Source organism: Strix aluco, chromosome 4 (assembly GCF_031877795.1).
Source record: "Strix aluco isolate bStrAlu1 chromosome 4, bStrAlu1.hap1, whole genome shotgun sequence".
Lineage (NCBI taxonomy): Eukaryota > Metazoa > Chordata > Aves > Strigiformes > Strigidae > Strix > Strix aluco.
Genome location: NC_133934.1, coordinates 37,367,573 through 37,392,144, shown reverse-complemented (window position 1 = coordinate 37,392,144; position 24,572 = coordinate 37,367,573). Strand labels below are relative to the sequence as shown.

The 24,572-nt window shown below is 37.8% G+C and overlaps 1 protein-coding gene across 2 annotated transcripts in view; it reads left to right on the top strand.

The window, feature by feature from the left end:
* Positions 1-24,572, top strand: part of WWC2 (WW and C2 domain containing 2) — a 105,605-nt gene that overhangs the window by 13,847 nt on the left and 67,186 nt on the right. For both annotated transcript variants that reach the window (XM_074822764.1, XM_074822765.1), the window contains exon 2: positions 22,108-22,217. In XM_074822764.1, coding sequence (XP_074678865.1) covers positions 22,108-22,217 — 110 coding nt within the window. The remainder of the gene's footprint in view (positions 1-22,107; positions 22,218-24,572) is intronic.

Here is a 24,572-nt window from a genome sequence, read left to right as displayed (position 1 = left end):
TGCATCAGTGAAAAGTGAATTTACCTCCTTTTTTATTTTGACAAGATGGATCATCTTCCTTAAACTAGGTTTGGTACTGAAGGCTTCATTTTGTGAGAGCACAATCTCTGGATGATGTGGAAACTAAGGGTAAATTAGGTACAGAATGCATTTTGAATGAATACTGACTTGGGTCTTCCATACAGATGTTGAAGTATGTGAAAGTGACAGCAGGCAACTGATGAAAATTAATAATTTTTTTTAATAGAAACCACAGTGTTTTAACATGGAGATAGAATTTATACTGTTCATTATGTTGAAACTGATGGGCCGATATATAATCTGTATCCCATAAGAGCTTTAAAAATAATTGCAAATGAAATCGCAGTGATTTACTGAATCAAAAAGAATGGGCAATGTAGACCGAGATTTGTGGGCAAACACTAAAACAGGTTACCCTGAGTGGTTGTGGGCGTGACTCAGAGCAACCTGATCTGATTTCAGAGTTGTCCTGCATTGTAGGATGTTGAACCAGATGAGCTCCAGAGGTTCCTTCCCACATACATTATTCTGTGATTAAGTTGTTTTTTAAACAGGGAAAAAAATGTTGTCTGGGGAAGACTGGCCTGCTATTACTAAAAGCGAATATTTCAGGATTTTGATTTTTATAGCTGGCCTTTCCTTCATTATTTACCATGTATATGTAGGTAAATAGGGCTTTATCAGGGTTAGATCATCAAATTAACTAAACATTGTATTTTGGAAAAAATACTAGTTTCAGAGAAGTAAAGCACTGATGTAATGTGTTTAAATTCGAGGAAAGCACTTACTATCATACCCTGACATTAAGTCCTTAATCCCAAACACCTGTGCCTTTAACAGAAAAATTAGGTGATGATCAAGTAGCTGCAGAACAAGGACACTAAAATTTGCTCTATTGGAATGGGAATTATGAGGGTAGTGTAGGGTTACTAGCAGTGTTTTGCAGTATAATGACAGTAACTCAACCACTGTCCACTTTAGTGACTATAAAATGATCTAAAGCTTCATTTTGCTGTAGTTATCAATCCTAAAGCAAAAGTATAGAAATTAAATGTCTTTTTCACTTTGAAGACTAGCTCTGCTCTATGTGGTATCAATATAGATCTCCAACACCCAGGAGTTAGCATGTATTTCTAACATGAATTTTAGAATTTGATGAGGAAAATGTGTATTACATCTAGTGATCTGTTTAATAAAGATACCGGGGGGGGGGGGGGGGGCTACATTATTTGCAGTGTAATGTTAAAGTTACTTCTACTAAATGTACTAGAAGCATCTAGTTATGATTTTTTTTCTGTTCCTTCAAATGTGACTTTGGAAGGGACAACATTTTAAAGTTTGTTCCAGAAGGCACTTTCAGAGATGGATGATTGAAAACAACTCTCCTGAATGGCACCTTGCTGTACTTCATAGATCATAACAGCTTTTATTCACCACTGTGATTGTTTTTTAAATTACTACCTGTGGATGAATACTTGAAAGAATTGGCCTGCTGGCTGCACATTTGGTTTGATTGGGGGCTATCTTGAAGTTGCCTTTAAATTACATGGGGCTCTTGATGATCCTAGCATTTTCTAATCTTCTTTGTACTGCATGTTGGTTTGGCCTTTTTTTTTTGTTTCTTACATTCTTGCAATTTTAGAAAGAACAGTAATTCTACCTTTAATTTTTTTCTTGTTTAAAAAAAAGTGTGTCATTTCAAGCTAAGATATACAGAGATGCTTCTTTTAAAAATGATAAAAATGCTGTTTATTTTGCATTATTTTGCATTATTCTTCCACTGTAATCTGTAAATTATGTAATAGATAATTATTATACTAATAGCTGCTGACAGGCTGGAAACTGTTTAATTTATAAGAGAGACATTTGTCACAGAAAAAGTTCCAAGTGACATCCATAACAGTGGTGTACAAAACCAATACTGCTTTAATACTTTATTGAAAATACTGATACAGCAGTAGCATGCTACATGTTTTTCCACAGGTGAATGTTTCTTTGGACTGTCACTAACAAGACACACAGAAGAAAAGAGAGAAATTGAATGTTATTAAGACAAAGTGACAGTTGAAGTTGGTTGAAATATTTGAATAAACAGCTTTTTTTAGAAGTTGCAGTGTTGATAAGTCTAAAATGTTCCACTTTTCTGTTTTGGTGAAAAATTTTTGTCAGAGGCCCTTTTGGGAGTGTAAAAGACTGGAAGATTTTATTGCTTGTTAGACAGGGTACTGTTCTGGAATGTGAAAGAATCAGATTCCAGTCCCTTTCCTGGCTCAGAATGACTTGCTGCTATTGAAAAGCCATCTTCCCTGAATGAATGAGGTGGAAGACGTACCTGAACATCCCAGGCCTGTTTCCTGAACTGCCATAACCTGCAACAGGAAAATCTAGGTTTCTGTTTTGAAAATGGAACATTGTGAAAATTTTTTTTGGGGGGGGAAGCAGACAAATGACTAAAAAGAAACAATGATGTAGAAATTCCTGTGAAATGTAATTGTTGTCCTCTAGATAGCATTGAGAGGTGTGCCTATCAGTAGAAATATTTAACCAAAGACTATGTGTAATCTCCATAAATTCCTCTCAGATTTTTATCAACAGTAGTTTCCAGCTTTGCATGCCATGTCCTGTATGCCCTCTGTTCCTAGCATTTGATCTTTACTCTTTTCATGCAGAAAACAGCTGGAGTGAATAAGCAGAAGATAGGAGTATGAAGGAAAGAGTGGATCTTGGCCTGTTCAAATATATCACTCCATCTGTATGAATAGTATAGAATAAACAAAAGGTAGGTAAGGGTGATGGCAGCAGGAGAATCCAGCATTTTTCAGTGCCCTGAAGTCCACAATATGTTTTAGCTTGTTGGCAGCTTAACAACACAACTAGGAATGTTAGTGTCTGGCAGGAGGAGCATGATTTGCTCTGTACAGTTTGCATTAGTTCTGCTTCTTGGGCCACAAGGACATGCTTACCCACGCCTTCCTTTCCAGATCCCCAAAAACTGAGGTCAGAAGGCCATAGGTGTGTTGTGGGCCACCTTTCCCCTTGGAAATTGCTCTTCCCCTTCTGCTTTCTTTTTCTGAGGTGTATAGTGGCTGGAGGAAACAAAGACATGAAGGTTAGGGTTGGGGTGTTTCAGTCCTTGTATTGTCTTGGTGGGGAGTTTGCAAGTAACAGACATCCTGCATACTTCAGCTGAGGGGTTTCTCTGACCCTTCTCTACCTCATTCTGCACCTAGTGACTGCAAATCATGCTCTGCAAACTATACTCTGTCCCACTTTGCTCTACTAACAGACTTAAGAGTCTGCCTGCCTAATGTGTCACAGGAGCATCGTGCCACATGGATCATTTTGCCTGTGTTCCTGCTGTCTGAAGCAGTCATCCATACTGCAGAACACTCAGTTACAGCCCATTCACAAGTATTTGGGCCACCCATAATGGACTTTGGTTATAGCCTAAGCGTAGTGAGTGTCAGTACAGTAAAGGTCCTTTGGACATCAATTAAGCTTCCTAGTCAGGGTTGTGAAAGGAAGAGATTTTGCCTTCCCAAAGCCCAGTGAAGGGATCAAAAAATGCTCTAGCCTGCTTTTTTCAGCTGGCACAGTGGATTGCCATGCTCCATCAACCAGACTAATTCTTTGGCTGCCAGTGAGGGTCACCAAGCACTGCTGCTTCCTTGCATATCTCCCAGCAGCTGGCTTTAGAAGGACAACAGGAAGAACAATCCAGGCATGGAAAAACAAGATGACAACACTGTTAGTTACTCTGCAAACTCTATCCGTCTCTGTTGCGCAAGGCCATGCATTTCTTCTACAGGCTCTGGTCAAATGAAGCCAGGTGTCATTATCAAAAACTAAATGTGGCGGCATTTGTTTTTTGGTGGTTACTAGGATTCCAAATAAAATGTCTGCTGTTATGATTATATTCTTGAAGGCAGAAATCACTTACAGACAGAACGTCTTGTATGTGTTGATGCAGAAATGCTAATAATGGTTGAAATACTGTGAAGTTAAGAAATGAGCAGTGCTGTTGAAATGAGAAAATGAGAATTTTCAGAATTTCTCAGAAATGAGACTTCTCTGGTACCATTCGGTGGATGTCTCTAGTTCTTTATAGTGATGTTACTATTTATGTAAGCTTATGTAAACCGAACCAGAGACCTTGTTACAATCTGTTTACTGTATTTCTATTATTTGTATTTACAATTACTTTAACACAGAAAGCAGTAAGATAAAGGAGAGAAAATGTGATGGGCAAAATGAAATGCTTTTTCTATCTTTGCGTGAAGCAGCGGAGTCCACAAAAAAGACAGAACTTAGACACTTTCACCTGAACTTCCAATAAAGAGCAGAGTTTTTCCACTATTTGTTCAGTGTAAAAACTGACGAAACACAGGAGCTGGGTTGGGAGAGAATAAAATTACCATATATTGAAAAAGTCAGTGAAGAGCTATGCAGATACCTTTAGGAAGGAATGGAAGTGCTTTATTTTATTGCAGAAACCTACCATTCTTCCTTATTGTTTTTGCCTATGGAAGTTCAGTTCTTCATAGTATGGCACAAAAAGAGATGCTTGGTATACTGAGAACTGGAAGCATGAAATGATCAGCCCACAAGTGCATTAAAAATGTTTAGAACTAAATGTAAAAGAATGGATTTTTCATTAAACAAGCACACAGCGCTGATGATTCCTATTAACTTCTACCATTTCAAAGACTTGAAGATCAGAAGATCAAAATCTCTCTTTTTATGGCTGATTTAAATCAATCATTGTTCTTTCTGGCAAAATTCCAAGCCCACATTTGAAAGCTCTTTTGAGAATTATCCTTTCCCCCACCCTAGGTTATATCTGCCAGATCAGGAAATTCCAGCTTCTTCTCTTAAATTTACTATGGAATCCCCAGAGTCTAAAATGCGGAAAACAGATTTTTGCTGGACTGTGAATAATCACGATCCCCTCTTTCTTCCCTAACCTTTTCATATACTTTCTGAAATAGAATTTTAGCTATGCTGGGTGCCTGCAGTTAATCTGAAAAAGAATTGCATGGACTGTCATGAACTTGGAAATCTGTCCTCTTGTTAGGTCAAACTCCATGCTCTTACACATTCTGACTGAATGTTAATTTTCCTGGTATTTGTTTTCATTGCTTTACTTAATATACTGTAGAGCATGCATGCAGGCACCTAATGGCATTTTGAACAGATTAGAAGTTTGACTCCTATTTAATTACAGTGCACCTACTTTCTAATACTTTTGGAAATTGTTTTAGATGACTGATGTTTATAAGATGAGAGTCAGAAACGTCTCCAAGTAGATACGTTTTGTTTTAAAAGCTAGAATGATACATGAAGTAGTTTCCCAAAGGAACCTGAGGATATCATGTAGAATTCGAGGAAAAATAGTATCTCAATGTATTAATATTTATGTTAAAGATTTTTTACAAAAGCAACTGATTTAGATTGATTTATGAGAGATAGTAAGAGACTTCCATTGAGAAGTTTAAAGAGATTACATAAGTAATTGGATAGTAGAGATTCGTATCTGGACTATCTCTTAAGAGCAATCTTCTCTGTTCAGTTTAAAAGAATAATAAATGGCAAATGGAGATGTAATGCTTATCTTGGCAAGGAGTGACTGCGTATTTCCACTGTGTGAGCTAATGCTGAGGTTTTTCATTACTCAAACTGTATGAAAACTTTACATCTATTAAATACTTAGTGATTTTTATGAAGTAATCTTTTAAAAATACTGTGTCTAAGAAATTCCAGAAGTCTGTGAAATTGCAGCTTTCTAGTCAGCTGAATTTATTGAAACACTGCTTATATGGCAATTTGCCTCTTCCAGTACAAAAGATATATACAGTATGGCAGATTACTGTTTAATCAGTTGTTTATGCTTAGGTGTTGTTTTTCTATGAAAGTGCCTCTGCTCAGTATTTGAGACAGTATTGTAGTTTTCAGTGTCATTAGCAATTGTTTTTAAACTCTCCTTATTAGAGCCTCATTAAGAATCTGGTTTTCACTGAAAAAAAAAAAAGTCAAAAGTAAAGCCTCTCACAGAAGCATAAAATATTTTTTAGATTTTATTTTGGCAAACATGCTGAAAATCAGGTAACTATTAATCACATACGAAGTTTGCATCTATCCTTGTTGAAGGCAATGGCAAGGCTGCCTTTGGTGTCAAAGGAGGCTGCACATGGAAGTTTCCTTGGCTTGTTCTGTGAAGTTGTGTATCCTTCACAGGATCGGGCACTTCACTGATTTACATTGTTCTACTTTAAAATTCAAGTAGCCAGTAGATCAAGGTATTGCAATAAATAGAAATTTTCCTAATTGCCCAAGCATTTCTATTTCATAATACAACAGGAATTAAACACTGTTCTCTGTAATTTCTTCCCAGGGCTTTGCAACCAGTTAAGGTTCATTGTTAGTCCAAAAAACCTACCAAAATCAGCCTCCTAACTTTTACCACATAAAAACTGCATGAGGTAGCTATGCACCTCCAATTCTGCATGCTTACTTTTATCTGTCTGATTTAATAGCTTAATTGTAAGTAGTAGCAGTAATCATGTATATTACAGTACTGCCTACAATCTCCATCAAGGACCAGGGTTTCGGTGTCTGTTAGGAACTCTGTTGTTTCATAACTAGTTCATACCAATCTGAATTGGGACTGCAAGTGGTTCCACCCTCTCTCTTGCATTGGCATTTGTACCAGTAGTGAACTGGTTAGGCAACTAAACTGGTTAAAAAAAATTAAATTTTAATCTCTCCTACTAGTTTATTTCTTTGAACTAACTTACGATGAAATCAGATGAGTGCCAGCACAAGTAAAAGAGAAGGGACACGAACATGGAGCATGAGCAGAACTGTGATAGCCAGGTTAGATCCACTTAAACTGATATGGAAACTCAGTATTTGGTGTGATTATTTTCCTGTAGTCAGGATACACAGTGCTGGAGTTCTAAGCTCCAAGAAATGAAGGCAGGGCAGGAGTGAGCACCCATGTATGTATATGTGCGCACGTGGCTTGCAAGTGTGGTGATAGCAAAGATTTAAAAATTATGTGCAAAAAGCATGGTCAGCTGTGAGATCAGAATTAGGTATAACTTCTTGTCCCACCACATGCCTGTCCTCATGGTGAAAATTTTTCTTCTTTATATCCAGTCTCAACTTCTTTCTCTCATTCTCCCACTATGCCCACCCCTGCAAAGAGCCTGACACAGTGCTTTGAAAACTTCCTTGTAGGTAGGGGCAGGCTGTGGTTGCATCCCTCTGAAGCTGCGTCTTCTCCAGGCAGAACAAACCCCAGTCCCTCAGTCTCTCTTCACAGGGCAAGTGCTCCAGCTCCCAACTGTCCTGATGGCCTTCCTCTGGACTTGCTCCAGTTTGTTGATGTTTTTCCTGCCTTAGGAGACCAGAGCTGGATGCAGTGTTTGAGATGCAGTCTGAGTGCAGAGTAGAGGGGGTAGTCACTTCCCTTGATCTACTAACCACACTCTTGCTGATATAGGAGGTTGTTGGCCTTCTCTGGAGCCGGGATGCTGGATCACTGCCAGCTCACTGCTCACCAGGACCCCAGAGCTGCTCCACAGCTAATCAGCCCCAGCCTGTATCGCTGTAAGGGGCATTTGCTTTCTGGATGCAGGACTCTGCATTTGTTGTTGCTGAATCTGAATGTTTCACTTGGCCCATTCCTGTAGCCTAAGTTCTTCTGAATGGTGGCTGTGTCCTTGACAGTGTTGATTGTTCCCCCCTGCCCCCATTTGGTGTCATCTGCAGGTCTGATGAAAGTGCATTCTGAGGCCTCCTCCAAATCATTGATACAGATGTTAAACAGGACAGGTCTATCCAATAATCCACTTCTTACTGGCTTCCAGGTAGAATACAACCCATTGACTGTCAGCGCAGAAGGCAGCAAGCCTGGACTGCAGGCTGCTGTTACAAGACTAGGACAGATGAAGAGAATTGGTACCACTCAAGATGGAGCATGTTGCTGTGAGGTTTGTGGGAGCTGTACTGCTGAAATAACTTGTTACTCTCTCGACTAGGTTAGCTTTCCATTTTTACAAACATTCAATATTGACCGTATTATTTGCCATAAATGGGATTAATGTAAATTAAGAAATGTCAACTTTAATACTTTTTTTAAAAAACATCCATTGTGACTATAACTCAACAGAAGCAAAAATAGGAAAAAATCTAGTGATTCATAACATTTTAAATAACTAAATGTTTATTAAATAAGAATACATTAAAAGGACTTCAAAGATATATTTGCATATGAGTTGCAGTAGCTCCATAATGTTCTCTGTAGTGAGGCAGTTTTAAGAATCCTTTCTAACAAGGGTCCAATTTGAAGTGTGTGCACAAGGCCAAAGTCTTTTTTTTTTTTTTCCTCCCACTGGGAAGCATTCTCTTCACTTTCATCATTGTAAATTAACTCTTAGGATTTGTGTACTATGCGTTCCTCTTGCCAAAGAATAAAGATTGTAGCATACTGTTTAACTATGCTGCTATTTTAGTAGCTATCTTGAAAAGTATCACCTCTCTTGTGTGTGTGTTTTGTTGTCTCTTTTATCATTAATGTAAAGGTCAGTGGCTTCTATGTAGCTAGAGTCTTTTCTTGAAATTTACTTTAAGACAAGGTACTGTGTCTGACATGGTTTCTGTCTTTGGAATTCAGATTTCCAGTCATAACAGCCTCAGGAAAGGAAGGAGTGGCAGATTTAATTCGTCTTTCTGCGTGTGCTAGAAGAGGAGTGAATTTAGAATAGAAACTCCAAAAGGAAAGTAGTTGCATCTGGAATATAATTTTTACTGTCACTGTGGATCTGTTCTTTGTATTTTTTGTCAGTTCTGGTTTTGAAAGCAATTACGTTTTTGACTTCAACAGAGTGCTGTTGCAGTGAGGTCCAGAGATGATTGTGTGTTGTACAGAACTTCAGACTGCTCTTCTGTACTTTCAGCATGTGCCACCTTGTAGAGTAAGAAATGGAGAATAAGTGTTCCTTTCCTTGCATGTAATATTTCCACTCTGTAAGTAACTTCCAAGATGAATAATCTTAATCTGTTCAGTTACATTGCATTATATACCCTGATTACCTTTGCCCGCTTTTCTCTGTATCTTGGTCTGTGGTTTTACTTTCTAGCTGTTGTGCTGCAGAAGTACAGGACTGTCCGAGCTGAACACAGTATTTAAAATGTAATCACACAATAGCTTTATAGAAATTGTGTGGTGATGTTTTCTTTTTTGTTTTATATTTCTTTCCTTGTAACTTGTAAATAAGATGTTTGGCATTTTGGCTTCTGCTAAATGTTGAGCTGATTCAAAGAGCCATCTACAAGGAGTTGAATGACTTCTTCAGTGGTGTTAGCAAAATGATTCATGTCTCTTGCTCCAATTAAAAGTGATTCAGTGGTACAAAATATCTTCACAATTTTTTGTGCATAACCTCTTTCCTTTTTTAATTTTGAGTTTCTAAGTGTTAGCTTAAGCAATGGAATTTGCAAATGTGTATTTGAAAATGAAACCTCGTTCTGCTGTTCTGTTCTTTCCCCTTCTTATGTATGCTTTCACCTTGAAAGACAGGACTGGTAAAACATTGCTGTTACCTTACTCATGGGGGTATTGTGAATATTGTTTTGACGTTTGTATGCTTATTTGAAGAAATGATGATAATTTGCTCTGTACTATTAGTGACCACAGCCAGGGACTAGGTTTTTAATATGTACTGTGTTCTCTGAAGTAATTCTTTAACCTGAATTAGAATAATGTTTTTAAGTCAGTGATGCAAACTGCTAATAAACCTGAAGGGAGTGCGCTTCCACATGTGGGAAAGGTAGACAGCTCTATTCCAGTCAGGCAAGTAGAGCATTAGCTCATCTGGCAGCTCCAGGTTCCCCTTTACAGTGTCTCACAGAGTTCTTCAACAATCTTTGCAAATTTTGCCTTGGAAGTATTTCCCCTCCTCTGAACAACTGCTTGTGCCAAATGCTCTCGGTGAAGAGGGATGTGTGATAAGCAATTGTATGCTGGGGGTAGAGGAAAGACTTATAAGGGTTCAGTGCTTTTTTTTGTTTTGCCTTTTTTTTCCTCTTATTCTTTTTTTTTCTTTTCTTTTTTGAACTTCACCCTTCTAGGACAACCGAAAGCATATCTGACCTGAAACACATTTGAGGCAAAAGCTGGTTTCTTTTTTTTAAATAGAAAGCCATGGCCGCAATAAACTGTGTATGTGCTGTATTCCTGCTAGTGACTACTAGAAAATTTGCTGCATTTGTTACAGGTTTTGGGGTGTTGGGTTTTTTCAGTGTGGCTTCTGGGAATGGGTGTATGGGAAGGAAGTCACAACGGAACACTGGGATGTTTCCTGTTGGATAATTGTTGCATATTTTTCATTCCTCAAACCTTACTGCCACTGGGAATAAACTTAATCTAAAACTTGAATTCAATTAATATTGTGAATAAAGAAATGTAAAAACAGTAGAGGTGCTGAAGGAACTCTGTGTTGATTTTGTTTAATACTATTTTGCAAGTGTCTTGGTAAATACAAAGAAAGGCTGTTTAATTTTAATAAAAGCATTGCAAAGTGTTTTACATATTAAAATAATTGATTGGAGGGATTAATGTAGGCCAGTCATATATCTGAAATTTTCTTATAAATGTAATTTTACAATACTGTAATTTTACAGTACCCTGACACTTCAGCATCTTGCACTTACAAGTTCAATGTTAGATTTGTATGAAGCAAACATATTTGCTACAGCCCTTACTCATTATTTCAGTTTTGTGCAGTTTTACTAATACGTAAGTCAGGCTGTGGCTTCCATCACTCTGCTCTCAAGAATGTAAAGATTTTTCTAGATGCTGTCTTCTATGAAACCATAGCTGAAATGATTGGAGGGAACTTGCTGCACCAAGGGTTGGCAGACTTTTTTATGGTGTGTTGTTAATATTAAAATAAAAATTCATTCCCCCTTCCTTTTTTATTTTTAGTATTATGCTGCTTGCAGTTGTATAAAATCAGTGGTGTGTTTGTTCATTTTCCATGTTAAAAATTGTTAATACATTTTAAAGATTCATCCTTCTCCTGTAGCATCTGGAAAGAGTTTACCGGTGCCCAGAGGTTGGCCAAGTGGTTGCGTACCGTTTGAGCTCTGATCTATCTCAGTCTTTTGCAACAGGAGCTGCAGTGTACTGCAAAACATGTAATGATTTAATGAAGCATGCATTAAAATTTTTTTCAAAACAAATAGTTGAATGAGAAGCTAGAAGTTAGGACATTAAATTCTCAGTATTGAGAATAACGGTTAGAGTGAGGTGCTCTCTCCTCGGGCACAGTTTGTAGGTCTCTTAACTGAATTGCAGTGGTCTTGGACTGTTAACTCGGGTTCACTCTGCTTCTGGAATGATTGATGTACTTGACTGGAGTGCTTCACAGCGCTGAAGTTGAATGTTTGTGAGGTTATTTGAGATGTTCAGATGGATGGTACTTTTCAAAAGTGCTTGTCAGAGATTTAAGTTTCCTGCTACTGAAATTGGTAACACTCTTGCTGACTTCAGTGGGAGCAGAGTTAGGCCAGAAGAGTCTTTAAATATCCTCTCTGTAAATCCAAAGGTTCCTTGCAATGCAACCGTTTATTTGCAGGAGGAGTGAAGGGGAGTTCACAGAACAAAACTTTCAAAATCGTTTTCTGTAGCTGATGAGGTGAGTAGTGGGGTGATTTGGAATAGCATGTGTATGAAATTACATAAAGGAGGAAGGGGAAAGCTTAGGGATAGGGAAGATATTTTAATGCTGACATTAACAATCATGATTATTTTCTGGTTTTGACTGTGTTCTTTCTTTGAAATACATTTCTCTTTCCCAGATTTAATTTTCTCACTACAGAAATGTCCTATATTTAACCCTTTAGTACTTAACTATCTGCCAGGAAGCCTGCTTTTGATACTTAGTGCCTTACAGATAGCCAAGCTGACAAATCATCCAAAATAACAGAATAAATGTTTTAATACTTTATTATAAGTGTATTTATTTTGATTCATTCTAATAAAGTATTCCAATCTGTGGACATTTTCCTCCCATTGTTATATCATGCTTCAATTAAATAGTAAGCTTTTTGGGACAGATGTTGCTACTCTTTGCATATGGAAATTATTGCAGAGTTTGTGCCTTTTTTGAATTTCACAAACCAGTGCTTGACTAGGTTTGTTTTTCTGTTTGTTTGGGGTCGTCGTTGTTTTCCTTTTTTTTTACTTGTGTATTTCTAAGAGTACATCTTCCTATTGTAGAGCAATTGTTTGATAAATGTATGAAACGAGAAGCAGAGTGGTACAAGACAGGTAAATGAAACATTTCCAAGTGAAGTTTGCAGGTAGAGATTGTAGGATTTGGAACACTTAAAATTACTGGGAAAACGTAATGGTGTTTATGGATTCAGATTAAAACTAATAGCTAAGTTTCTTAACAGTGTTTTCAATTGATGACAACATGGTTTCCCTCTATCAACAGTGTACAGTCCTGTATATACAAATAACCTATAGCAACACTGCACATAATAGCCTTTTCATAATGTCACTGCATTTCAGCTTTCCGGGGGAAGCTCAAAGGTCGTATCGTTAGTTTATGGCTGTGGAATTATCCCTGTGCTAGGGTATGGTTATCAGACATTCCTCACATTCCAGGTGTCTAATATTATAGTGCTTACATACCAGTGCAGGACCAACTGCTGTGTCAAAGAAAAACGCAGGAGAAAACATTCACGGCATTACCCATTTCCACCCCTCTGCGACACCCCCCCCCCCCCCCCCCCCCCCCAAAATGTCATCTTTGCATTGAACTTGGCAATGTTAAAGGGATAAACAAATTAAAAGTGGTGATTTGGTTGGGGGTTCTTGCCCTACAGAAACAAATAGCTAGTATGCTGAGCTGGAAAATAGTGGTTCTCCTTTTCACTTAAGTATTTGGTTTCTTTCGGTACCTTCAATGATAAAATGATGTAGCAAAATGTATAGCTGTGTTCAGCGTGGGACTTTTTTCTTCACTATGGTAATTGTTAAGTGGAAAGCCAGAACAGTTTATCATAATCAAAAGGAAAAGGAAACAAAAAAAACATGCCAGCAGGCAGTTTGACCTGGTCCTGCAACCAGAGGGTGTGGGTCCCTTCCTTCCCAAAGCATTCTTCCCCTTCTGGGTCTCAGCTATTTAGTTCATGTGCTTTTTCAGAAGCACCTGTGAAGGAACAGATTGAGTTGACATTGAGCTAATGTTAACCCCTTTGTAACCGGGAAGAGGCAGTTATGCTCTGCTTCATTGCATTCTAACGTATTTTTATGTCAGTCATTAACATGCACATAACATCTAAGGGTAAGCTGGAAGGCAGGATATTGTCTCTGCGCTCACCTCCCCCTATCTTCTGCCTCCTGTTCTGAAATCTTGTGTGTTTTCCGTTTGCTTGCTTCCTTTTGTGTGTATGCATTTGAGTTCCCTGTTTTGTGTTTTTTCTGTGGAGGGAATGGGCAAGATCTTTTAGAGGACCTGAATATTTCCATCCTTAATTTTTCTGTATTGCATAAAGCTTTAGGGAGTTTGGAGATGTGTAGAATTTAAATAAAAGGGATAGTAATTCTTGTTAATATATTGCAAGCACTTAATTGCTGATGATTTTGCAGGACACTTGCAAAACTGCTAAGTGAAGTAGGAAGGTGTTGTTTGGGAAAACTGGTGTCCCACCATGTAAGGTTTTTTTTTTAATTTGTTTTGGTTTGATTATTTTTTTCCCCTTTGTTTACTTGGTGTGTTTCTTGTTTTTTAGTTTGGTTCACTACTTCTGCAGATTTTACTGACCCCTCTAAGGCAAAAAAAAACCCAAATATATGTCCTTTATTTGTCTAAAGAGATAGCATTTGTTCTGTAGCAGGTTTTTTGATCAGCTATTTTTATTATCAGGTTATATTTTTTGAAGACTTGTGCTGCTGTTAAAATAAGTGGACTCAGATTCTTTGCAGTTATAAGTAGATTTTTGTTCTGAGGAACTTGTTGCTCTCTATGTACAATTCATCTTTTCTAGTAAATACATGACTGTATTGGCTTAAAAGTGGCTATATTTGTAATAGATATTGGAAACTAAGAACTTTTGTCAGATTTCTGCTTTTTGATGTTGTAGAAGTTATGTATAAGTATATGGAATTTAGGATTTTTTGTTGTAGGGAGGTTGAAGAAAAGTTAGTTGGTTTGTTTTCATCCTTGCCCTGGCAGTTAAATGTTTAACTCAATCAAGAAGAGTAGTTCCTGGAAAATATTTGAGGAATGGAGTACAGTTTTCTACTGTGGTCGGTGCTTGTCTCAAAGCCAGTCATTGGCGAGGTATCATCTTCTTATTTCTAAGTAGTACTTACTGAATATGGTGAACGGTTGTGTGTCATGGTAGTGTATGAAACCAAGTTGGTCGTCAGGAAGGCCTTTTGGCAGTAGCAGTCAGGGCCAATAATGGGCTGATACTGCCATTTCACATGGTAGTATCAATGCAACTGTCTCTCTGGAGGGCTCTGAGAACTAAGACACCGTTCAGCACACTGCCCTTTTCAGCAAAGCATTTCAAAACAGCCTTGATGTACTTTGCCTAAATTACAGAGAAGAAACAGCTTATTCAGTACTCTATAAAAAAACCCCCAAATCCTACGAGGACAGAAAACAATTAGATTTTACTTTCTACTTGATCTTTGTGTGCTTCCTGAACACACTATTGTGTTCACCTGGGCTGCTGGCTAGCTAGACAAGAATCTTTTAATGGAAATTGTATTTTTCGAAGTCTTCGTTCCCTGAAACATCATTGAATGTGGTCTAGTCCTACGTATGTGAACACACAGCTCACCTGTAATATGGGAGATGTTGTAAACCACTGTCAGTACGAGTTCAGTACTGGAAACCAATTTTCTGAGCTTGTAAAATAGTTGTGAGAGCCCATTATCCTGGTAGTATATACCCAAATAATGTCTAGCCATTCTGTGTTGCTAAGGTGATGAACTTACGTATGTTTCTTAGTATAACCCCCTATCTGCATGTGTGTACATTTTCATTTATCAAGAAAACCCTCTAAAACCCAAGAAGTATATTTCTTTAGGGCCTGCTGCCTGTAGTAAGTGTTCAGGGGCTTAGAAGAATCATACAATAGAAATTGCAAGCTATTAAAAATGATACTATATACCTGTATGTTTTTTTAGAAAACTATAATCAGTGCCTAAATATCTCAAGTTTCCATTCTTTTTATAAAAATTTGACTGTTTTACCTGTATTTGTATTATCAGGAGCAAAATAATCTGAAATCTGGAAGACAAGTGAAAATTCATTACATGTATCCAGGAAATACTTGCTGATGGAGTTAAAAAATCTTTGACTCCTAAAAATGTATAACTCCACACTGACTTTATTTTCTGCAGTTAGAGTATCCAGTTGTGTGTAAAAAGGCGAAGTTGGGGTACTGTTGTACTGCTGACTGTTACGTGTAAATGCTAGAAACGATTGACTGTAAACCTGTTATACTGTTGTGTGCATGCATGTGTAATATGAAACAAGCAGATCAATGGTGCACATGCTAGTGCCTATAGGCATAAAGCAGCATAACTTAATGTTATTTGGAGTTTTTCATAATTACAGAATGGGGTGATATGGTGTTTGAACTACTCTTAGTAATTCTATATTGGTGTAGAAAAGATAACATGCATGTTTGCTGTCTTTTAAATGTAGGCATTTGTTAACATTTGGTTGTACACTTATGAACAAGGTAAAGAGATCCATGACCTTACCATGGTTTATTTTACACCAGTATTCTAAAATGGGCTGCCACCATGCTACTCCTTGTTTGATATGTTCTGATGTGGTACTGATGTCCACTTAGTTACTCTTTCAAAGTAATACCTCTAATAAAGATGCAGTATATCTTAATAATACCCTTATTAAAAGAGAACGTACTTAAGCAATACAAAGGTTGTACATAATGTCTTGGGCTGGTATCTGAATGGGAGGTACTACTGTGTTAAGAACATGGTGTTTAGAAGCTGAAGTCCTGACAACAGACTCACGAATGAGCTTTTTCAAGAGGAGAGAGATTGTGCGTGGCGTTTGCTAGTTTATAGAATTGAATGAACAAAGAATATGGCAAAAAGGTGTGTTATGGGCATGCAAATGCTGCCCCTTTCTACAGGTAAACGGCCAGTTACCACTTTCAAAAGTTAGGAAAGTGACATCAGTATTATTAATAGAAAGTAAATGCATTTGGTTGCAGCTTCAGCCACTGTAATTTGTAGAAGAGAAAATTGTCTTCCTGATGTAATTTTCATGCTGTTAATGGATACTGAGCTCAGCCATATGGAGCGGCAATGCCTCTCTTTAACTCTGACCTGCAATGTGGAGCTACAGCTTTGTCTCGTTTGCAGTTCTGTATGCACTCTGCCTGCTGCCTGGTATAGCATTCATCCTGCTTAAATTTAGTTGCCTTGCATTCAGACTTCTGTAGTCATTAGAAAAACAAGGAAACCTTCAGTGTGATTCATCTTCAATCTAAATAGATGTGGTGAATCAGCTTCTCTAGGGAACCTAAAGGAGTAATTCAGGTTAGATAAATTACTTTTGAAGTTAATGAGATGAATTACACACCTGAGTTTTGTATAAGAAATCCATCTTTGGTGCCTGAAGTGAGTAAAATCCATGTTTAGGAGGATATTTGGGATGGGATTCAAAGACGTGTTTATAGATCCTTTGAAGTCACAATGCCTATAGCATTAATTAGAAAGTTGGGGAAGAATTGATTTTTAAGATCTGACTTGAGCACTAAATTCAGGAATTCTAGTGAAAAATTTGGAACATTCCTCTTCTCTTTATACATTCCTTTCCCTGATCAGTTGATTTAAATTTTTACATTTGCTGGTCTTGAGCTACTGGATCAAAATAAGAGTTAAATACTTTCATTCGTCCTTTTGCAAAATAAGAAATTAGCTGTTGCTGGTCATATGTTTCTGTTATGTGTCATTGTGCTAACTGAAAATATTTGTGGGGAAGTGCTCAGGGGAAATTTTGTGTTACCGTTGTATTGTGTTATTGGTAAGTCATCTGTACACCCTTCTGTAATGGTGTATGTAGTTAAATGAGCCAGATTCCAGGTAAGTGTGCACATAGTCCTTCCATCATTGGGTTTCTTCTGTTACGTTTTGATAGATGCTCATTCCTGCACATCTAAATAGTAATTCAGGTTTTGTCTTCTCAATTCCTAGCGTGTGGAGAAGAGGTATATTTTTCAGAATGGTTTCTGTCTAGAAGTACTAGCAAGTACTGCATTGTAAGAGAAAATTAATAATGTGTAACATACATCATTATATATGAGAATGAATGGGTGTGAAATTTAATGAGTGCAACATATAAGTGTCACACAAGATCTTGCTAGATGGCAAAGAACATCAGGTCATTTTGGGTAAGGATAATTGAGATTTGGAGAAAGTTTTCAAATGTGTGTTGAAGTTGCCATAGAAGTTGAGCATTGGCCCTACTTATAATTGAATTCAAAACTCCCAAGTCTTGACTGCAGGTCAAGCACCACACAGCAAAGGAGGTATTCTTGGAAGTGATTTTGAAAGAGATTGAGATGAATCTGTTCATAATTCTCAGGTATTTATGTACCTCAGATTTGGGGGGAGGGATGGGATTGGGGGTGTGTGTCTCTTCCCACTCCTCCCTACCCCGCCCCTGTTTTCTGAGATCTGCCTACTGTAACCTTCTGTAACCTTTCTCTCTTCCCCACACCCTCCACCACATATATTATAAATCACAATAGATCAGTCTTACAAAATTGATGCAGATAGTTATATCTGGGCAAAACATGTCAGGCTGTACTCATGTAGTCCTTCAGAGTGTGGATAAAATCAGGTCTTGAAGTATGCTAAGGAGGTCAGTGATACTGGTATCAGCTGAGTTTAGAAGAAAGCAAAGACCAAACTCCAGAGTTTCCTATTGATAAAGTAGAGTCCAAATCATAATATGGATAACCTCTGGTTCAGTGTTACAATTGATTTAATCCTGAATGGATCTGGAGAAAAAAGGAGTCAGAGAAGGAATGCAGCAGAATGCATCATTACTCTTGCATAGAACAACGTGTTGAAAAGTGTGTGTGGGTGTGTGTATGTATATACATAAATATGCATACACATTTTTAAAAACAAGCATATCGATAATCTTAGATCATAGAAGTGTGAAATACTATGGACTTTCCATAGCTTGACAGAAAGATAGTATTTACTAGTGTATATGTAGTAATTTTTTTTTTTTTTGTGGACCCTGACCTTGGGAAGAAACCTTTCTTCTATGTATTTTTGTGGTCTAGGGAGTACGTCAAGGAGGAAAGTTGTCCAAATGGAACAATACTGCACTGACAATCTCTAGTAACAGTTCCATTTTACAGTATTATCAGCCTCTTTATTTAGATGTATATACAGACCTATTCTTACAGGCATGGGTGCAGATGCAATAGCAACTGTTAGTAACTCATATATCATTATAGAATCTACATTTTAAGATTTTAGCTAACTTTGAAAGCATTGAAGAAAAACGTGAATTTGAGGTGGTAATACAGCTTCTCAGTTTGTAAGTTGTATTTGTCTCCTAGGTTTCCCAGGGCATCTGTGAAGTGATTGGCAATAACATAATTATGTATTGTTTACATAATGGAATTACAGAATGCTTCCTTGTCCAGGGGGTGTCCAGGTAGTATGCTTCAATCCATATGCTGAAATGGGAGTGTTGCAGCCATATAGGGTTGAGTACATAAAAATGTTATATATGAGTTAAAGGCTAATAAATTAGCCTTCACTTGGAAGGAGTTCTAGAAGGTTAAAAAAAAAAAAGTGCCCATAGGTGAGAATACTTGAGCTTAATGATATGCATTAAAAACCCTCACCTTTTGTTATCTAATTAAACTTTATAATATACTAAATGTGGACTTTTAAGTCATCCTTTTTAGAGTATCAGCATTCTTTTAAGAATACATAAATTGATGATGACAAACTGAAAAAGTATTATAAACTACCTCAGAATGTCAGTACCCTGAGACACAGCACTTAATCCTCTATTATGGTGCAATAAACCTCATTTTTCTTGGGTCAGGGTTAATGTATGTAATGGCAGTCTGTCTATCATACGTTATTATGTCACAGGTAATGATCTTCACACAGACAGGATTCCTTCAGTCCTTGCTCCTAGATATTATCTCCTTTCCAATTACATCTCGTTAGCTCTCTTTGCTTTCAACTTTTGTCTTGCAAATTTTCTCTTGCATGTTACTTCATGTCATGTTAATCTCATCCATTTGCCATACATATTTTGAAAGTAGATACTGTTTATGTTGAGACACTTCTGAGGGCCCTAAGCAGTCTGATACCACCTTGTGCTGGTTGCTGCTCAATTGTAAAAGTCCATGTCGGGCTCGAAAATCTTGTGCTATTAAAAGACTCTGGAACAAAAAAGAGAGTTATGGAGATGTAACACACTTAAGTAATTGTGATCCTGTTATCCAAACCTTTTCATGTTTTAAAAATCTACTCAGGAACAGTTCTCCTGACACAGTTCAGGAGTGTGATGTTAAGGCTGTGATGTCCAAGCATGATCCAGCAGAGCAGAATTCATAAAATAACTTGTTCAGTACTGCCTGTGTTTCAGGACCTCTGTCTCCTTCTTTTGTTTAAGGTCCAGAGTGAGTCACTCAAGTACTTTTCCACGGTTTTTTAGTGTTGTTTTAATTTATGGAGTGTCTGGGTTGAGAGAGTGGCTGCTATTCATTCTCACGGTGTCTGATTTCTGACAGGTGATAACACTGGACAAAACATCCGCATGGCCAGAGTGGTCCGTGATCTAACCTGCAGAATGCACTATAATAGTAAGAAGTCAGTATTTGATTAAGAATAAAATTGGTGTGGAGTGCAGATGAAAAGCCAGGATAGTACTGTGTTCATATCCTTCCTGTAGAGGTGGTTTAAAAATCGCATCTTGTGATTGTTGATAACTGTGGTGTGTATTTTTGGTGAAAGTATTAAATCTTTATGCAAGTTCTAAATGAATTTATTAGAGACCATCTGGCCATATTTATATGAGTTTGTTGTGATTCCAACTCTGCTATATGGTATTTCAAATATTTTTTCTACTTGAGCTACAAGAGTTCTGTTTTGAGTTAATGTTATAACATTAAGGCAAAGAATGACGTTGAACTATGATTTTTTTTTTTAATCAATTTAAGAAATCTCTTCTGAAAATCCACATTTGTAATCTGATTTGAGGCAGGACTTTCTTCACAGCGAGATGTGCCCTAGTAGTTGGCACAGGTTCACATGACTAATCAAACCCACCAAAGGGCTATTGCTTTATGTGATTGATGCTTCCTCTGAGCAGTAGTGGCCTGGGAACTCTCTGACATGGGTACCCTGTGTTCAGTTGGCTGCGTGCTCTGGACAGCCTGGCTGAACTGTGATTGTGTGCATTATCCTGACTTTAAAAGGCTCCTCCTGCTTTCCTAAGAGCCATCTCTTTCTGTCTAGCTGTTACTATTTGCAAACAAAACTGTAATTTTTGAAGTAATGCTGGATGTTGTAAGCTTTGGAGAAACATGAGAAAGTGGATTCATACTTACAATTAAAAAAAAAAAATCTGTCTATACTCTGCAGAGATTTTGGATCTTAAGAGCTTGGTTCTTTTAATTTCTGCAACCCTAGTTTGGAGGACTAAAGTGTTGCCCTACCTAAAGAATTGATAGGTCAGATCCCTCAGTAGTAATAATATATTTGTGGGACAATGATTTCTAAATCAAACCTGTGCTCAAATTTCTGTTTTCTCAGCTGTAAGAAAAATTTAATTCAATAGTTTTGTAAAGTATTTTCTATGTAGCGTTTTCTATACAAAAAAGCTCATTCATTTTGTAGAAAGTAAAATGTACTATTCTCTTTCATTTCTCACAAAAATGTCGATAAACCAGTTTCTTTTGGTCAGAAACTAATTGAAGAAAAAATACTGAAACAAAAAAGCTTATGTGAATTGGTTTTAGCTTTTTGTATAGAATTTTAGTGATGAGATGAAAAAACAGTTAAGGTGATAGAACTTAAGCAGCAGTGAGCAAAGGAGGTGATGCTCATGTGTCCCACAAACTGCCCTTGGTAATCTTACTCTGGGGATTTTTTAATTTAAACTCTGGCTATGTACTAATCTTATTGTCACTATGGTGCCAATAAAAACTTAAATCTCTTGTTCTTCCTATTAAATATGTCAGTATATCAGACATGGTATTTATCTGTGGGTTTATCAATAGGAAACTCTCTTTTTTTTTTTTTTTTTTTTTTTTTTAAAAAAAGGCAAAAATATGATGATGTAAAGCTTTGCTCAGCCTCAGTTGGAAAAGAGCCCATGTATTATTATCAATCTATTTCTTGTCACAAATAGGCACTCCATTATTAAAATGAAAAACCTAGTCTTCCTAAAAAGGCACCATATGAACATCTGAAGGCCCATTAAATGTTACTTATAAAATGTCTACTCTATGCACTCCTTTTCCACACTGCTGCTTATTTTATTCAAGTATGTGGATTGGTAAGTGCTGCTAACTGCATCTTAGATGGTTGTATGCTCTTTTCTGAGTATCCTGTCTGTGGTCATTAGAGAAGATGACCTTGAAATCTTGAACTCTCATCACAGACTCGGGGTTGAAGTGTCCAGTTCTTCTGGGGACAAATAGGAGTGTAGATTTTTTTTTTTTTTTTTCTTTTACAAGCTATTGGTTATTTTTTAACTTTAAACTGTCAAATGTGGAAGATGTTGCTGTGAATTTCTCACTTGAATGCCTGTACTTATGCAATGACTTATATTATGTTCTTGAAGTTAATTAATTCAGAAGGATGGAATACGGAAAAAACAAGAGCCAACTTTAAGATGGAGAAAACAACTTACTTTCCTTTCTTCCTGCTATGTTTCTTTAGCTTCTGTCATAATAGGAATTAATATGAATAACAAATGTATGTATGGAAGAGAGAAGAGCTATACCATTAACTTGTTTCTTTGGTTTTAGGTTAACAAAGCCCTTGTCATTTGCGGATTGTGTTGGGGATGAGCTGCCATGGGGATGGGAAGCTGCATATGATCCTCAGATTGGTGTATACTATATTGATCACATCAACCGTAAGTGTTTTTCAATTTGCCGTATTGGTTATATAAGAAGGCTCATTTTGATTAGACTTTCCTGAGAAGATTCTAAAGCATGACTGGGAGTAGGGAAGGATATCTTGTGAGAGAAGTGTAGTTAAAGTAACAATTTCTGACTTTCAGTAGACAAATTATCCCATTTGTGTGCATGGGTTTGTTGGGGATTGTTGCAGATGTATTATAGCTGGCTCAAAATTATTCATATGACTCTTCATCTTTTGCTGTGGAAGAAGTCCATGTAATGTGTAGCAAATAAAGATGGTTTACATCTGTTGGTATCTGAAGTGTAGGATGTTTGGCTATTAAATATTCAGCAGTGTGCACTGGAGGAGATAGTCTGATACAAGTAACAAAAACTGGCTTCCATCTAACTGCTGAAAAGAACTATTGTAGATAAGGTAGTATGGAGTGGAGGCAGGTATTTGTAACATCACGTATATGAGGTCTGGCAAATGTACTGTAGTTCTAAGAATGTTGTACAATACATTTCAGGCTATAAATAATGTTATATTTTGTAGTAATTGGAAATGGAATGGGGAATCGGAATGCTGGGGAAAATTTGCTCTTCGGTATAACATTATTGGCTTTAAAAGGCTTACAAGAAAATCTGCTGGTACAAAATGACTACATCTGTTTCTACATATATTTTTAATTGCATGGGAATTATGTCTACACTATACAAAAGTATAGCAAAATTTGAAATACAATGCTTATTAGACTTACTGAAATGAATATATTCCTGAAAGCATTTCAGGCTTTTTTTTATGCATTTATTACTCCAGATGGATTGATATATTTTTCTATTTTTTCAGAAATTGTCTTTTAATAACGAAATAGAAGAGATTCTGTTTGAGATCAATGCCTGAACATAGGTGCCTGCATTTGTGCTAGCAGTGCTGTGTACTTCAGAAATCATAAGGTGTCTATGGCCATTTCAGATGCTTCCGGTTAGGAGAGACAACTGCACAAGGTCATGGACAGTAAGAGACCAATGGCCTTCTGGAACAAGAGCTGGAGACAAGGCTTGTTACCCCATGGCATCTCAAATGTATGGGCAAGTGGATCAACCCTGAGACGTCTAAGTTGCTTTTGTAGTCATTACAGTAAATGTAATGTAATGAAATATTCTATAGGCATTTAGGAGAAATCTCATGATCGCTTGCCCTTGTTCTTGTGGGAGACTTTAACTTCCCAGACATCTGCTGAACATACAACACAGCAGAGCGGGACCAGTCTCAGAGATTCCTGGAATGTGTGGGAGACAACTTCCTGACACAGCTGGTGAGAGAAGCAACCAGAGAAGGTGCCCTGCTGGATCTCCTCTTTGTGAACAGAGAAGGATTGGTGGATGACGTGGTGGTTGGAGGACGACTAGGGCACAGCAATCATGAAATAATAGAGTTCTCTCTTCTTAGAGAGGCCAGGAGAGAGGGCAGCAGAACTAATATCCTGGACTTCCAAAGGGCTGACTTGGTCTTGTTTAGGCACCTGCTTGAAAGGATCCCAAGGGAAGGGTATAGGGGTCCAGGAAGGCTGGGCACTCTTTAAGAAGGAAGTCTTAATGGCTCAGGAGCAGGCTGTCCCCAGGTGCTGTAAGAGAAGCTGGCAACAGAGAAGACCACCCTGGCTAAACAGGGAGCTTTGGCTGCAACTCAGGGAGAAAAGGAGAGTTAACAGCTTTGGAAGAGAGGGCTGGCCACTCACAGTGATTACAAAGATGCTGTGAGGCTATGCAGGGTGGAAATCAGGAGGTCTAAAGCCCAGCTGGAAATTAATCTGGCTTCAGCAATCAAGGACAACAAGAAATATTTCTAGAAGTGTGTCAGTAGCAAAAGAAAGACCAGGGAGAGTATCCATCCCCTGCTGGATGCAGGAGGAAACATGGTAACAAGTGGTGAGGAGAAGGCTGAGGTCCTTAATGCCTTCTTTGCCTCAGTCTTTAATAACAAGACTAGTTGTATTGAGGGAATCCAGCCTCCTCAGCCAGAAGACAGAGACTGGGAGAACGACCCCCCGCATTCCAGGAGGAGACAGTCAGTGACCTACTGCATCACATAGACACACACAAGTCTATGGGACCGGATGGGATACACCCGAGGGTGCTGAAGGAGCTGGCTGGGGTGCTCACCAAGCTGCTTTCCATCATTTACCAGCAGTCCTGGCTGACCGGGGAGGTCCCAACAGATTGGAAACTGGCCAATGTGATGCCCATCTATAAGAAGGGTCGGAAGGATGTTCCAGGAAATTACAGGCCTGTCAGCTTGACTTCGGTGCCCGGGAAGCTGATGGAGTAGCTCATCCTGAGTACCATCACACAACACGTGTGGGACA